Genomic DNA, 17,383 nt, shown 5'->3' on the forward strand with positions numbered 1-17,383 from the left:
GTGATCCGCCCACATTGGCCTCCCATAGCATTAGGATTACAGGTGTGAGCCACTGTGCCCGGCCAATTTTTATTTTTAAAAAAGCCTACTAGTATTTTGATTGGGATTGTGTTGAAGCTACAGATCAATTTGGGGAGAACTGCAATCTTAACAGTACTGAGTCTACCAATCCATAAATATTATATATCTCCATTTATTTAGGTCTTTAAATTCTCATAACAATATTTTGTAGTTTTCAGTGTATAAGTATTACAGATCATTTAAGAAATTTATCCCAAATTATGTCATGTTTTTGATGCTGTGGTTTTTTCTTTTTTTTTTGAGACAGGGTCACACTCTGTCACCCAGAGTGAAGTGCAGTGACACAATCTCAGCTCACTGCAACCTCTGCTTCCTAGGCTCAAGTGATCCTCCCACCTCAGCCTCTTGAGTAGCTGGAACTACAGGCATGTGCCATGGCACCTGTCTAATTTTTGTATTTTTTGTACAGACAGGTTCTCACCGTGTTGCCCAGGCTGGTCTAGAACTCCTGGGCTCAAGCAATCAGCCCACCTTGTCCTCCAAAGTGTTGGAATTACAGGTTTGAGCCACCACACCTGGCCTACTGTATTGTTATTAAATTTCTGTATTCAATTGTTCATTGCTAGTATACCAAAATACTACTGATTTTTATACAATAATCTCACGACTTTGCTAACTTCACTTAGTAGATCTAGTGGTCATTTTGTAAACTCCATAGGATTTTCTACATAGACAGCCAAGTTATCCATGAATACCGACAGTCTTTTTTTATATATATAATTTTATGACTCTTTTTTTTCCCCCTTATTACATGGGCTTGAAGCTCCATTACAATGCTCAATAAAAACAGGAGTGAACATCCCCTTCTTGTTTCCAATCTTAAAGGGGAAGCACTCAGTCTGTTACCATTAGAGATGTTAATTATAGATTTTTCATAGATAATCATTAACTTGTGAAAGTTCTCTTCTTAGATTGCCAAGATACACACACACACACACACACACACACACACACAATCAAGCTCTCTCTAATCTTGAATGGAAGTAGGATTTCGTCACCTGCTTTTGCTGTATCATATGGTTTTCCTTTTTCATCCTGTTAAAGGATCCTGTATCCTAAACTATGGAATGAGTTTTGAATGTTAAACCAACTTAGCATTCCTGAAATAAACCACGTTTAGTCATAATATACATTATTATTTTATGTATTGTTAAGAGTGGATTTACTAAAAATTTGTTAACTATTTATGCAAATATCTTCACGAGAGGTATGATGCATAGTTTTCATTTTTTGTAATGTCTTTTTTTGGTTTTGTTATTAGTATAAGGCTGACCTCATAGAGTAACATTCCTTCTCTTCTATTTTCTTGGTGTATTTGCACAGAAATGGTGTTATTTCTTCCTTCATTGTTAAGTTACCAGTGAAACCATCTGAACTAGGACTTTTCTTTGTTGGAAGGTTTTAAACAATAAATTCAATTCTTTTAATAAATACAGGGCTATTTATCTATTTAATCTTGAGAGCTGTGAAAACTTACTGTTCAAATAATTTGCCTATTTTATCTAAGTTGAAAGCACACTGGCCAAAACATGTTCATACTGTCTATCGGACCTGTAATGATAGTTTCCCTCTTTTACATCCTAAAAAGGTAATTTGTGCTTTCCCTATCTAAATCAGTCTAACTAGAGGTTTATCAATTTTATTGCTCTTCTCAAAGAACTGGCTTTTGGTTTCATTAATTTTCTTTATTGTTTTTGTCTTCTATTTTATGGATTGCTTATCTTTATTATTTCTTCTCTTTTATTTTGTATTTCATTTACTCTTTGTTGTCTAATTACTGAAGGTAGACGAGTAGGTCACTGATTTGAGATGTCTTTTTTTCTTTTTTTTTCTGAGACAGAGTCTTGCTCTGTCGCCCAGGCTGGAGTGCAATGGCATGATCTCGAGTTACTGCAACCTCCACCTCCTGGGATTACAGACACGCACCACCACGCCTGGATAATTTTTTTGTATTTTTAGTAGAGATGGGGTTTCACCATGTTGGCCAGGCTGGTCTCAAACTCCTGACCTCAAGTGATCCGCCCACCTCAACCTCCCAAAGTGCTGACATTACAGGCATGAGCCACCGCGCCTGGCCTTTTTTTCTAATATAAGGGTTTAATGCTATAAATTTATCTCTAATAATTGTTTTAGCTGTATCCCCCAATTTTTATATCTCATGTTTTCATTTTCAAGCAGTTCAAAATATTTTATAATTTTCCTTTTGGTTTATTCTTTGACCCATGGATTATTGAGAAATGTACATTTTATTTCCAAATATTTGGGAATTTTCTAGAGATCTTTCTGGTATTGGTTTCTTATTTAAAGCTGTGTGGTCACAGACCACACTCTGTATCATTTGAATCATCTTACATTTATTGAGACCTCTTTTACACCACAGAAAATGGTCTATTTTGTAAATGTTCTGTGTGCACTGGAAAAGAATGTACATTCTGATGCTGTTGTGTGGAGTATTTTATAAAAATCAATTAAGTAAAATTGGCTGTGTTGTTCAAGTTTTCCATAGTCCCGCTGATTTTCTATTTACTACTTCCTTCAATTAGTGAGACAGGGTTATTGAAATCTCCAAATATTATTGTGGGTTTCTCCATTTAACCTTTTGTTTTACCAGTTCTCGCACTGTGCATTTTGAAGCTCTGTTATTAGATACATGTTTTGAAATTGTTGTATCATTTTGATAAATTGACCCCTTTATAAATATGGTATGTATTTCTTTATCCCTGGTAATAATATATGTTCTGAAATAACCTGGATATTAATATAGCCATTTCAGCTTTCTTTTAATTAATATTACTATGCTACCTTTTCTACCCATTTACTGTTTTGTTTTTTTTTTTTTTTTGAGACCGAGTCTCACTCTGTCACCCAGGCTGGAGTGCAGTGGCGTGATCTCGGCTCAGTGCAACCTCCACCTCCCAGGTTCAAGCAATTCTCCTGCCTCAGCCTCCCGAGTAGCTGGGATTACAGGCACACACCACCAAAGCCCAGATAATTTTTGTATTTTAGTAGAGACAGGGTTTCACCATGTTGGCCAGGCTGGTCTCACATACCTGACCTCAGGTAACGTACCCACCTTGGCCTTCCAAAGTGTTGGGATTACAGGCGTGAGCCACTGCACCCGGCTGTGGTTTTCTTTTTTTTATTTATTTATTTATTTATTTTTGAGACGGAGTTTCACTCTTGTTGCCCAGGCTGAAGTGCAATGGCGGGATCTCGGCTCACTGCACCTCTGCCTCCCGGGTTCAGGTGATTCTCCTGCCTTAGCCTCCCGAGTAGGTGAGACTACAAGCACGCACTACCATGCCTGGCTAATTTTGTATTTTTAGTAGAGACGGGGTTTCGCCATGTTGGCCAGGCTGGTCTCGAACTCCTGACCTCAAGTGATCTGCCTGCCTCGGCCTCCCAAAGTGTTGGGATTACAGGCATGAGCCATCACACCCAGCCCCGGCCGTGTTTTTCTTATACGTATGTTTCTTACACAACATACAGATGAATCTTCCTTATTCAGTCTGACAACCTCTGCCTTTTACTTGAAGGTATTTAGATCATTTATATTTGAGTGTTTTTTTATATGGCTGGATTTAAATTTACTATCTTGCTATTTATTATTTGTCCCATCTCTTCTTTGTTATCTTTTTCAGCCTTCTTTTATGATTCCATTTTATTATTTTTGTTGATTAGCTATACCTACCCATTTTGATTTTTCTAGTGGTTGCTTTTGGGTTTATATTATGTATCTTTAACTTATTAATAAACTTTTAAGTAAAATTATACCACATCACATGTCATATACTTCCATATCCTCTTCCCTGGCCTTTTTGCTACTGTTCTACATTTTTGTCTCTACATATGGTATAAATTCCACAATACATTACTATTTAATATATGTTATTTTATTTTAGAGACAGGGTCTCATTCCATTGCCCAAGCTGGAGTGGAATGGTGTGATCATAGTTCACTGCAACCTCCAATCACTGGGCTCAAGCAATCCTCCTGCTTCAGCCTAGAGAGTAGCTAGGAATACTGGTATGTGCCACCATACCCAGCTAATTTTTGTATTTTTTGTAAAGATGGTGTCTCATTTTGTTGCCTAGCTGTCCTTGAACTCCTGGCTTCAGGCGATCCTCCCACCTCAGCCTCTCAAAGTGCAGGGATTACAGGCATGAGCCACTGCACCCGGCCAAACATTTAATTTGAAACAGTTAATTGTCTTTTAAAAAGATGTTATGTTTACCTATAAATTTATCATTTCTGTCACTTTTCATTCCTTTGTGTAGATCCAGATTTCCAATATTTGGTATTCTCCTTGATGGACTTTAACATTTCTTGTGGAACAGGTCTGTTGGTGATAAATTCTATGTATAACGCTTTGCCTCAGTGGCACGATCTCAGCTCATTGCAACCTCTGCCTCCCAGATTCAAGCAATTCTCATGCCTCAGCCTCCTGAGTAGCTGGGACTACAGGCGCCCACCACCGCGCCTGGCTAGTTTTTGCTTTTTTTTTCTTTTTGAGACCAGGTCTCACTCTGTAGTCCAAGCTGGAGTGCAGTGGTGCAATCTCGGCTCACTGCAACCTTTGCCTCAAGCGATTCTCCTGCCTTAGCCTCCCAAGTAGCTAGGACTAGAGGCGCGCGCCACCACACCTGGTTAATTTTTTTGTATTTTTAGTACAGACCGGGTTTCACCATGTTGCCCTAGGTGGTCTCGAACTCCTGAGTTCAGGCGATCCACCCGCCTTCGCATCCCAAACTACTGGGATTACAGGCGTGAGCCACGGCACCTGGCCTACTTTTGTATTTTTAGTAGAGATGGGGCTTTCACCATGTTAGCCAGTTTGGTCTTGAACTCTTGGCCTCAAGTGATCCGCCCACCTTGGCCTTCCAAAGTGCTGGGATTATGGGTGTGAGTCACTGCGCCCAGCCTGCCTTCATTTTTAAAACGTATTTTTACTGGGTATAAAATATAGGATGACAGTTTTTCTTTTTCAGCATTTTAAAGATTTTGCTGCACTGTCTTGCAACTTGCATTGTTTTCATGAAAAATATGCTGTCATTTTTATATTTGCAAAATACCTAAGTATATAAGGAAGATTTCTTCCCTCAAGATGCTTTTAAGGTTCTTCTCTTTATGTGAATTTTTATACAATTTGATTATGATCATAACATTTCTTAATGTAGTTTTTATCCTGTTTCTTGCAATTGGGGTTCATTGAGCTTCTTGGATCTGTAAGTTTATAATTTTCATTAAATTTGGAAATTTTTTAACCATTGTTTCTTCAAATATTTTTTAGGTCCACCACCTTTTCTCTCCTTTGGGTACTTCAATTACAGAATTTGGCTGCCTGACATTCCACAACTCGATGATGTGCTGTTCATTTAATTTTTCAGCCTTTTCTCTTTGTGTTTCATTTTGGATCATTTCTGTTGTTATGTTTTCATGATCACGAGTTTTTTCTTCAGCATTGTCTAATCTGCATTTAATTTCATCCAACATGCTTTTCATCCCATTGCCACCTTCATTTCTTAAAGCTTGATTTGGGTCTTTTTTATATCTTCCATAGCTCTCCTTAATGTGCCCAATCTTTCATCCTTTTCAAGCTTTCTTTAAAGCTTATTAGGTAGGATCAGAGCAGTTTGAATCTGTACATAATTTGAGTCATTAGACATAATGTGCCCCATGTAGTACAAGAACCTTTGTCACTCTGGCTGGTAAGAATACAAACTATTCCTGGCCCTGTGAGAATTGTTCTACCTATTTCTTTGCAGTGCTTTCCTCATATAGACACACTGACTAGTAAGTAATCAGCTAAGACTCCAGAAATATTTCCAGATCTCCTGAATTTTTAAAAAACTTCTGGCAATTCGTCCTGCAAATTCTAACCATCGTGGGCTCTCTATATTTCTCAACTCTGTCTCCTCAAGTCAGGGAGACCTCTAAGTCAGTTTGGGTTTCCCCTACCTGCTCTATGGCCTGAAAACTACAGGCAGTAAGATAGGGTAAGCAGAAGACTCACCTTCTCTGCCCATTATCTTTTATCATACTTTGTTTTGATATTTAGTTGTTTAAGGTGGACTGGTGTGATAGCATGCTTGCACAGCTATATCAAAGTACAAGCTGGATGGCTTAAATAACAGAAATGCATTGTCTTACATTTCTGGAGGCTAGAAGTCCAAAATCAAGCCCAAAATCAACATCAGCAAAGATAGTTCCGTCTGAGGGCTGTGAAAGAAGGATCTGTTTCCAGGCCTCTATCCTTGGCTTGTAGTTGACCATCTTCTCCCTATGTCTCTTCACATCATCTTCCCTATATGTGTGTCTGTTTCCATATTTCCCCTTCTTATAAGGACACCAGTCATATTGGATTTGGGCCTGCTCTAATGACTTCATTTAAACTTGATTACCTTTGTAAAGACCCTCTCTCCAAATAAAGTCATATTCTGAGGTACTGGGAGGTTACAACTTCAATATATGAACTTTAGAGGGACACAATTCAATCCATACAATCAATCCCTACTATTCCAACATTGGCAAAAGTGAAAGATAATAAATTATATTTGAACAGGGAGAAATGTAAACCCCTGATAGATAGCCATAACTTTGGTCTTACTTGAATAGTCACTCTTGTAGCAGAGCAAGTTCCCTAGAGACACCCTGGAATCTATGCCTGTGAAGTTTTTCCAAGAGATATTGGTTGCTGTCAGGAATAAGACTTCTAAGCCAGGACAGCTCCTACACCTGCCTGATGTGGATCTTGTCATTTGAGCAGTTATCTGGGGCTGGAGGAAGGCCCAAAAAGATGCTCCCAATTAGCTACGCCAGATGCTACATGGGTTGTTGCAAAGACTGTCAAAGGTAACAAACGCCTGACACTGTACTACTATCAAGCTATGGTTCATGTTCCACATCCTTATGAGAACCCTAGGGTTAAGTATATCCTATAACCAAATAACCTCATGAGTCTCAAAGTGTAATAGAGCCTATGCATATTAATGGTGGATGCTGTGCTATTCCTTTATAGTCTTCTTTTCCTTATATTAAATACCTATAGTTAGATTCAATATATATTTTTTTAAATGATTTTTTGAGTCTTCATCACTTCACCTTCTTGTAGATTTACCCAGATGCACTGTACTTCCTAAGGGAATTTAGCTATATTGGGAAGTTAGATATATCCTACAACCACATGAAAATGAGAAGTTTGTAACACAAGTTCAATAAAAGTTAACCAAATGAAGCCAGGCGCGGTGGCTCATGCCTGTAATCCCAGCTCTTTGGGAGGCTGATGCGGACGGATCACCTAAGGTTGGGAGTTCGAGACCAGCCTGGCCAACATGGCAAAACCCCGTCTCTACTAAAAATACAAAAATTAGCTGGGCATGGTGGCGTGTGCCTGTAATTTCAGCTACACAGGAGGCCGAGGCAGGAGAATTGCTTGAGTCCAGGAGGCGAAAGTTGCACTGAGCCAAGATTGTACCATTGCACTCCAGCTTGGGCGATAGAGTGAGACTCCATCTCAAAAAATAAATAAATAAATAAAAATAAAAATTAACCATATGAACAATTAATCTGAATGATAAAAATGAACACAACAACAACAGCACAATTTATATACAATTATAGTATACCAGGCTAATACACAACACTGGTTATTTGACACGTGATTGAAATGTCACAAAACTTCACAATATGAGCATACCCATATTCCAGAAGAGAGATTAACCCACTAAGGTAATACAGCTAGTAATTAAACATCAATCCAGCTGGGAGCGGTGGCTCACGCCTATAATCCCAGCACTTTGGGAGGCTGAGGCGGACAGAACACCTAAGGTCAGGAGTTTGAGACCAGCCTGGCCAACATGGTGAAACCCTGTCTCTACCAAAAATACAAAAATTAGCTGGGCATGGTGGTGCACACTTGTAATCCCAGCTACTCAGGAGGCTGAGGCAGGAGAATTGCTTGAACCTAGGAGGTGAAGGTTGCAGTGAGCCAAGATCGTGCCACTACACTCCAGCCTGGGTGACAAGAGTGAAACTCCATCTCAAAAAAAAAAAAAAAAATCAATCTAAGGTCTATTTGATTCTAACATCTCTTTTTCTTTCACTATGGCTCATCACTTTTCTGATCTTAAACAAACATATTAAATAACAGTCATTGCCAGGCATGGTGGCTCATGCTTGTAATCTCAGCACTTTGAGGAGGCCAAGGCAGAAGAACTGCTTGAGCTCTGGAGTTCAAGACCAACCTGGGCAACATAGTAAGACCCCATCTCTACAAAAAATTTAAAAATTAGCTGTGCGTAGTGGTGCACACCTGTAGTCCCAGCTTCTTCAGGGGCTGAAGTGGGGGAATCCCTTGATCTCAGGAGGTGGAGGCTACCAGTAAGCTACAATTGCACCACTGCACTCCTGCCTGGGCAACACAGCAAGACCCTGTCTCAAAAAAGAAAACAATCACAACAACAACAAAAAACTAGTCACATATTAGGAAATGCCCCAGAGGTAATTTTAGTTTTACCATTCCATGAGACTTCAGTATTTAAGTGCATGTACTAGCTATGCCAGTGATCTGGTTACATACAAAATGTAAATAGAACCACATACAATCACTTTAACTCAGCCCTAAAACTAAATTGGTAATTATTTAAACTAAAGTCTACAGTGCAGCGGTTAAGAGTAGGGACACCAGAATCAGAACGCCTAGGTTTGATGGCAGCTCCACCACTTGCTAGCTGTATGATCACAGGCAAGTTACTTACGTTCTATATGTCTTTTTTTGCTTTTTTAAGAGATGGAGTCTTGCTATGTTGCCTAGGCTGGCCTCCAACTCCTGGGTTCAAGTGATCCTCCCACCTCAGCCTGTACCTAGAACTATACACATTCACTATGGCACCCAGCTAAGTTCTCTGTATCTTAATTTCCTCATCTGTAAAAAGGTATTTAGCATACTCATGTCATAGAGTTAGTGTAAAGATACATATATGCTTAGAATAGTGCCTGGTACATACTAAATATTTATTTATTATTAGTTAATACAATGGTGAAAATAATCTCATTATAAGAGCATGAGGCCCAGTGCAGTGGTGCAATCTGAGCACTTTGGGAGGCTGAGGCAAGCAGATCGCTTGAGCCCAGGAGTTCAAGACCAGCCTGGGCAACATGGGGAAATCCCATCCGTACTAAAAGAAAATTTGGCCAGACATGATGGTGTGTGCCTGTAGTCCCAGCTACTCAGGAGGCTGAGGTGGGAAGACCACCTGAGCCTGGGATGCAGAGGTTGCAGTGAGCCGAGATCACACCACCACTGCACTCCAGCTGGGCAACACAGCGAGAGCAAGACTCTGTCTCAAAAAATACATATATATATGAGCCAGGTGACCTTAACCAACAAGGATCTTTAATGGCCTTGACAAAAGAGATTAGAAATTTTATATACAAAGCTTATTTATTAAAATTTCCATGGTGTCAGAAGTACTATCTTCTAGCTTTCTAAGCTTAAAATCTTTCCTTAGTCCCTCCCTCCCTCCTCATTTTCCATATAGCCACCAAACTCAGTTTTCCAAAATCCTGCTTTCATTAAGTCACTTTTTCTGCTTAAGAACCTACAAAAGCTCTTTATAAATTATCATATTAAAATCTAAATTCCTCGGAGTGGATTTTGAAGCCAGCAGTCTTAGTACAAGCTCACATCCCACAAAGCCATCAGTCTGCTTTAACCCCCTCTTTGCTAGGCACTTTGTTGTCTCCCATTTCCCTATGAGATATGCTCCTTCCCTTCCTTTGTGTAGGCAGGTATCTATCCCCCTTTTTACTTAAGGTCTTTTCTGCCTTTTTTTTTTTTGAGACAGGGTCTCACTCTGTCACCCAGGCTGGAGTGCAGTGAAGAAATCTCAGCTCACTGCAGTCTCGACTTCCTGGGCTCAGGTGATCCTCCCACCTTAGCCTCCCAAGTAGCTGGGACTACAGGGCATGCGCCACCATGCCCAGCTAATTTTTTGTATTTTTTGTAGAAATGGGGTCTTGCCATGTTGCCCAGGCTGATCTTGAAATCCTAGGCTCAAGCAATCTGCCCACCTTGGCCTCCCAAAGTACTGGGATTACAAGCGTGAGTTACCATGCCCAGTCTGCCCTTCTCTTTCTAGTGCTTAGGTATCATTCATTATCCATTTCAAATCTTTCATTCGTCTAGTTATTTGGTGAACATTTATGAATATCTCCTATATGCAATGTGTTGCTCTGTTAGGGATTCAGGGTCAATAAGAAATTAAGAAACATTGGTGTCTACTCTATTCATCCTCTAGAGATCTACTTTCTCTGTACCTTTAGTATACTTGCAATAAATTTCACCACTTGTTTTCATATTGTTTTATCTATATTAGTTCTGTTTCATGTCTTCATCCAACAGATATTTCTTGCTAACCCACTCTGTACTAGGGTGTTTGCTAATGATACTTGTGGTATATAAGATAGACATAAGTCCCTCATGGAACTCATAGTATAGTAAAGAAAACAGACACACAACAAGGAATTACAAATGTACTCATTATTACAAATAGTATGCATAGAATTCTAGGAATGCATATAATAGAGTTACCCCAGTTGGGAGTTAAATCAAAGTATATGTGAAAAAAATGTCATTTACGGTGACACCTGAATAATGAGTGGGGGTTAGGCAGGTGAAGAGTAGGGGAAGTATGAATCAATAAGGAACCAGCTCTGCAAAAGCCATGAAACAAAAGAGCACAAAATATGGGCAATGATAAGAAAGACTATGAGTATAAATGGAAAAAATGAATGAGAGGAAAAGAAGAATATTGTGATTAAATAAAATGTACAAGAAAATTATGGCCAGGTGTAGTGATGCACTCAGGGAAGCCAAGGTGGGAGTATCACTTGAGCCCAGGAGTTCAGGATCAGCCTAGACAACATGGAGAAACCCCCTCTACAAAACAAGAAAATACAAAAATTAGCTGGGTGTGATGGTACGTGCCTGTAGTCCCAGCTACTTAGGAGGCTGAAGTGGGAGGATCACTTGAGCCCAGGAGGTTGAGACTGCAGTGATCCATGATTGTGCCACTGCACTCTAGCCTTGGTGACACAGTGAGACCTTGTTTCCAAAAAGAAAAGAAAAAAGAAATTACTTTTTCAACTATGAAGTAGAATTATTAGACACAACACAATTTAACTGTATGAGATTGTAGGAGATAAAATTATGTTGAGTTAAAATAAAAATTTAATCAGAAGGAAAATTGTTTGTGGCCAGGCGTGGTGGCTCATGCCTGTAATCCCAGTACTTTGGGAGGCCGAGGTGGGTGGATCACGAGGTCAGGAGATCGAGACCATCCTGGCTAACATGGTGAAACCCCGTCTCTACTAAAAATACAAAAAATTAGCCGGGCATGGTGGCGGGCGCCTATAGTCTCAGCTACTCGGGAGGCTGAGGCAGGAGAATGGCGTGAACCCAGGAGGTGGAGCTTGCAGTGAGCCAAGATTGCACCACTGCACTCCAGCCTGGGTGACAGAGCGAGACTCTGTCTCAAAAAAAAATAAAAAAAGAAAATTCAGTTTGCTAAATCAGGTAAGAAAATGACCTGATACATAATCCATAAAATAAATGACAAGAAATACTGTTACTCTTTTAGAACAAAGGATTCTGAACCTGCACACCATAAATGGAGGCAGCAGAGTTCAGATAAAAACAGGTTATATGAATAAGAGCTATTGTTGTGAATGTGTCCAGCCAGTACTGAAGTAACTATGGGGGCTGGACGCAGTGGCTCACACCTGTAATTCTAGCACTTTGGGAGGCCAAGGTGGGTAGATGACCTGCAGTTAGGAGTTTGAGACCAGCCTGGCCAACAAGGTGAAATCCTGTCTCTATTAAAAATACAAATTTTGGCTGGGTATGGTGGTGTGTGTCTGTAGTCCCAGCTACTCAGGAGGCTCAGGTGGGAGAATTGCTTGAATCCTGGAGGCGTAGGTTGCAGTGAGCCAAGATTGTGCCACTGCACTCCAGCCTGGGTGACAGAGCAGGACTCTGTCTCAAAAAAAAAAAAAAGAAATAACTATGAAGGCCTCATAGCTTTTACAGATATACTTGTACAAACAAATAAAATTTCCAAACACACAGCACTACCTCGCAAACATCAAGGATAGCAATATATGTTATTTGCTTGGGAATGACATCTGATCATCTAACTGTTACAGGATCCTTGGTGTGTTGCTTTCCTGGCTGGAAAGCTCTGTGGCCAGTGGTGCCTTTGCTTGAGTTTTGCTCAGGCCTGCTGGGCTTGTTCCGGCCACTCAGCCTGGCAGGCTGTGTTAGGCTTACACTACCAGCCTGGATCCCACGTCTGCCAAGGATGAGCCAGGCATGGAGCAGCAAGGGGTGTGTGAGAAAGCAAGCGTGGGTTCCGGCCACTGTACACAGTCAGGCATGCTGGCTGCTGCAGTGAGGCAGGTAGCTCCAGGTGCCTGCACAAGCCCTGGCTCTCTGCCAGGCTGCGGCCAGACCAGGTGCACCGCAAGCAGCTTCCACAGCTGCCACCAGGGAATGTGGTGGCATTCAGAAGCTTGAAGACTTCAGTAACCACAGGGCCCCAAAGAGGGAGTCACAGCCCTGGCTCAGGGAGCTCCCAAGCTTGGGCTCCCCAAAGGGCTGCAGCTCTTCTCTCCTTCTCCTCTTCACTTGCAATGTGGCAAGCAAGGGGCATGTTTCAGCCTTGTTTGTGTCACAGCTCTTTCAGCCCTGCCATTTGGCAGGTCCCATGTTCTTGTCCTGCATCCAGGAAGAATGAGGTATGCAGACAAGTGGAGGGTGAGCAAAGTGAAGAGGAGCTTTATGAGTGATGTAATAGCTCAGAGGAGGGCCTGGGGTGGGTGGCTCCTCTCTACAGGCAGGTTGTCAAATCGAGTATTCAGCTCTCAGCAGAGGAGGCCCTGGAGTGAGCAGCTCCTCTCTACACTGGTCATCTCAATGTCTGCAGGTCTCAGCAGAGAGGAGACCCTGGAGTGGGTAGCTCCTCTCTGCAGCTGGACATCCCAAGGTCTGCTCAGCTCTAGCTGATCCCAGGGCTTTTATAGGCCTCAGAGGAGGGGAAGCATGCACCGACTGGTCCATGGACGGCCATGGGCAGGCCAAGAAAAGGCACCACAAGTTCCTGCTACAGTCCATGGGACTGGTGGCCTGGCCCCCCCAGCCTTCAGGCCCTTCCTAGCCTGAAGGTGGAACCTCATCAGGGACCCGCCCTCTTCTGCTCAGGAACGTGTTTGCCTCATGCTATTCATGGTGCCCAAGCTGCAGGTTCCATGGGGGTATCTGCAGGCCAGCATTGAGCTGCACACATCCCCCATCAGCTTACTTCCTATGTTTGTCAGTGCCCAAGGTCCGGAGGGGGCCAAGGTGGCAGGGCACTGGTGTGTCAGCACTGCCCCAACTTAGCTCTGAGATTGGAGTGGGTGCTGACAGCAGGCAAAAGCCAGGCAGTAGGAGCAGGCATTTCCAGGGCTGTGAGGGAGGGGGGCCTTCCCAGGCACCCAAGAGTACAAGGATGCCTGGGTCCATAGCCACAACTTGGGTAGCTACAGCTGCGCCTTGCAAGGGTGGGGCTCCTGCCTGCTCCATGGAGCAGAAGGCCCAGGTCTGCAGCCATAACTTGGGCAGCTGCACCTCGGGAGGCCCACCCCACCAACTCGGAAGGGGTGGGGCTCCCACTTGTCCCCGGCTCCTACAGGCTCCACAGAGTATGCAGCCCTGGCAGCACCTCCGTGCTGCAGCCAGCATGATGGCAGCAGCCACTCCAGACAGGCCACTGATGCCGTCATTTTACTGGACAGCAAATTCTCAGAAAGCAGGCATAAGGTTTTTTTTTTTTTTTTTGGGAGGGGGAACAGAGTTTTACTCTTGTTGCCCAGGCTGGAGTCCAATGGCGAGATCTCAGCTCACTGCAACCTCTGCCTCCCATGTTCAAGCAATTCTCCTGCCTCAGCCTCCTGAGTAGCTGGGATTACAGGCGCCCAGCTAATGTTTGTATTTTTAGTAAAGACGGGGTTTCACCACGTTGGCCAGGCTGGTCTCAAACTCCTGACCTCAGGTGATCCACCTGCCTTGGCCTCCCAAAGTGCTGGGATTACAGGCGTTAGCCATCGTGCTTGGCCAGCAGGCCTAATGTTCTTATCTCATCTTTATATTTTAAATCACAGAACATATTTAATCAATGTTTGTGAAATAAACAATAATATTTCAAATTTGAGAAATAAAACAGGTTTTCAAAGCACAATCTCTTTTAAAATTCTTTAGGCCATGAAAGATTGCACTACTGCACTCCAGCCTGGGCAACAGCAAGATCTGTGAACTAGAAATACTTCACTTTAAAGATTTGACTCTACCTAGTCTCATCTATTACTCCTTGATACTCCAAGTCAGGATTATCTAAATGCTGAAGACTGCTAGTTGTATCCCAGAAAAAAGTAAGCACACATTCTAGCTACTATTTTCTAATATCCTTAAAAAAAAAAAAAATCATGTGGAAAGTCATGGGTAAAAGCTTTCTTCACAGAGGTCATTCTCATAATAATGCTGAGAACTGAGCTCACAAATCCAATAAAACATCTGTGTGATTCTACGTGCATACCAAGTACATAATGTTTATTCAACGCATAAATGATTTAGTGGCTAAATGAAGAAAAAAGGAAATGAAAAAGGAAAAAAAAAAAGAAAAAATAAAAGGAAGGAAAAATTATTTCATACAAAGAAACCCGGCTGGGCACAGTGGCTCATGCCTGTAATCCCAGCACTTTGGGAGGCTGAGGTGGGTGGATCACCTGAGATCAGGAGTTTGAGACCAGTCTGGCTAACATGGTGAAACCTTGTCTCTACTAAAAATACAAAAATTAGCCAGGCATGGTGGCGGGTGCCTGTAATCCCAGCTACATGGGAGGCTGAGGCAGGAGAATCGCTTGAACCCAGGAGGCGGAGGTTGCGGTGACCTGAGACCGCACCACTGCACTCCAACGTGGGCGACAGAGTGAGACCGAACTGTGTCTCAAAAAAAAAAAAAAAAAAAAAAAAAAGAAAGAAATCTAAGAAATAGTGGAAGAAGTGGAATTATCACCCTAATAAAACAACAAATTTTAATCATTATTATACCAAACTAAGTTTAAAAATAAAATCTCTTTAAAAGCTCAATAATTATCATTAGGAATTTTAGAACTGATTTTGAAAAATACTTAAATTCAAGAAAGACTTCACGTGCAAATAGGCAAAGAATATTTATATAATTCTGTTAAATGTGCGTATAGTATGTACAATTTCACTTTAGTTACAAAATATAGCTTAATTCAAAATGAATCATTTGCTTTTGGAACCTTATTTAAAGCCATTTTGAGACTTACACTAAGCTGTGCTTAAATATTACGAACAGTTAAAAATAATAAATATTTGGCCGGGCGCAGTGGCTCACATCTATAATGCCAGCACTTTGGAAGGCTGAGCTGGGTGGATCACTTGAGGTCAGGAGTTCAAGACTGGCCTGGTGAACATGGTGAAACCCCATCTGTACTAAAAATCCAAAAATTAGCCAGCCATGGTGGCGGGCGCCTGTAATCTCAGCTACTCGGGAGGCTGAGGCAGGAAAATTGCTTGAACCCAGGAGGCAGAGGTTGCAGTGAGCTGAGATCGCACCATTGCACTCCAGCCTGGGCAACACAGCGAGACTCCATCTCAAAAAAATAATAAATAAACAAATAAATAAATAAATATTTATAGTAAGGGGGGAACATTTTAAAAATCTCACCACTAATATTACAGATACAAAGCTAATTTCATGACCTAATCAAAATGCAAATCTAACACTAATTATCATAATATCAAAAGGTAAAATGACACATCCAGTGAACAACTAGGTCACAAATTTGACATCTTGTCTTTCTGTAATGAAATTCCCCATGATTGAACTAAGCCATACAATATTACGAACTGATTTCATTGTTAATTAATTACAAGTAAAATTTATACATAATCATGCATTTTTCTCCTTCACTCATGTTTTCAACTATGAAAAATACACCTTCATGGTAATCTTACCTCATTGTATCTGTTGCTGGGAATTTTGATGCTGGTTTTCCGTACTTCCATATCAACCACCAAACCTTGAACTACTGGCAAGGTATACTGGTAATTTCTGAAGTCCTGGGTCAAAGCAAATTGAAGCAGAATAAATTAATTCATCAATGGTAGGGTTTAATTTATAGTAATAAAATTAACACAAATGGAAAAAATGTCAATATTGAAAGATCCTATTTATTTAAATAATAAGGAAATGTATAATGAAAGCCCCACTGTATGTATTTTAGCTCTTTAGTCTTTAAACTCTTATAAGTAAGCCAAACATTATCATATACCTCTTATATACAACATTAAAAAATATTTTTGAATGTTTACCCTGCTTTACCACCACTTAACATTTTCTGTATTTATTTGTTAACTATCTGTCTCCTCCCTCTGAAGCTCCAAGAGAGTATAAACTCTCAGTTGTTTTGTTCTTGCTATATCCTTAACGCCTGGAACATCTTAGGCACTCAATGAATATCTGTAAGGAAACGCGTACACACTAACACACCATCTATTCAGTATGGGTGAAACAAAATGAACAAGAGTGGTAGACTCAAGGTCAAAGTAATAGCAAATGGCTAGATTTCATAGGTTCTTATAGGTCACCACGAGGACTTTTGCCTTTAGGAGGTTTTTGACCTGTTTTAACAGATCTGACTTCTTGGTAACGAATAGGTGGTAAGGGAGGAAGAACAGAAGAAAAGATCAGACAAATACAATAAAAACAATCAAGGTAGGAGATAGTGAGAGCTTAGACCAGGATGTTAACAGTTTATTTATTTTGAGATGAAGTCTCACTCTGTTGCCCGAGCTGGAGTGCAGTGGTACGATCTTGGCTTGCTACAACCTCCGCCTCCAGGGTTCAAGCGATTCTCATGCCTCAGCTTCCCAAGTAGCTGGGATTACATATGTGCGTCACCATGCCCGGCTAATTTTGTATTTTTAGTAGAGACAAGGTTTCACCATGTTGGCCAGACTGGTCTTGAACTCCCAACCTCGGGTGATCCACCCGCCTCGGCCTCTCAAAGTACTACAATTACAGGTGTGAGCCACTGCACCTGGCCAGGATGTTAACAGTTTAAAAAGTGATGAGAAGTTGTCAGTTTGTAGATATATAGATATAAATTTTTTTTTTTTCCTGAGACAGAGTCTCGCTCTGTTACCCAGGCTGGAGTGCAGTGGTGCAATCTTGGC

General features: G+C 41.3%; 1 protein-coding gene across 2 annotated transcripts in view; it reads right to left on the reverse strand.

Annotated features, from left to right (window-relative positions):
* The window catches only part of ZFYVE9 (zinc finger FYVE-type containing 9), a 201,123-nt gene that overhangs the window by 29,527 nt on the left and 154,213 nt on the right, over positions 1-17,383 (reverse strand). For both annotated transcript variants that reach the window (XM_024248413.3, XM_054554772.2), the window contains one exon: positions 16,163-16,267. In XM_024248413.3, the coding sequence (XP_024104181.2) occupies positions 16,163-16,267 (105 nt within the window). The remainder of the gene's footprint in view (positions 1-16,162; positions 16,268-17,383) is intronic.

Source organism: Pongo abelii, chromosome 1 (assembly GCF_028885655.2).
Source record: "Pongo abelii isolate AG06213 chromosome 1, NHGRI_mPonAbe1-v2.0_pri, whole genome shotgun sequence".
NCBI lineage: Eukaryota > Metazoa > Chordata > Mammalia > Primates > Hominidae > Pongo > Pongo abelii.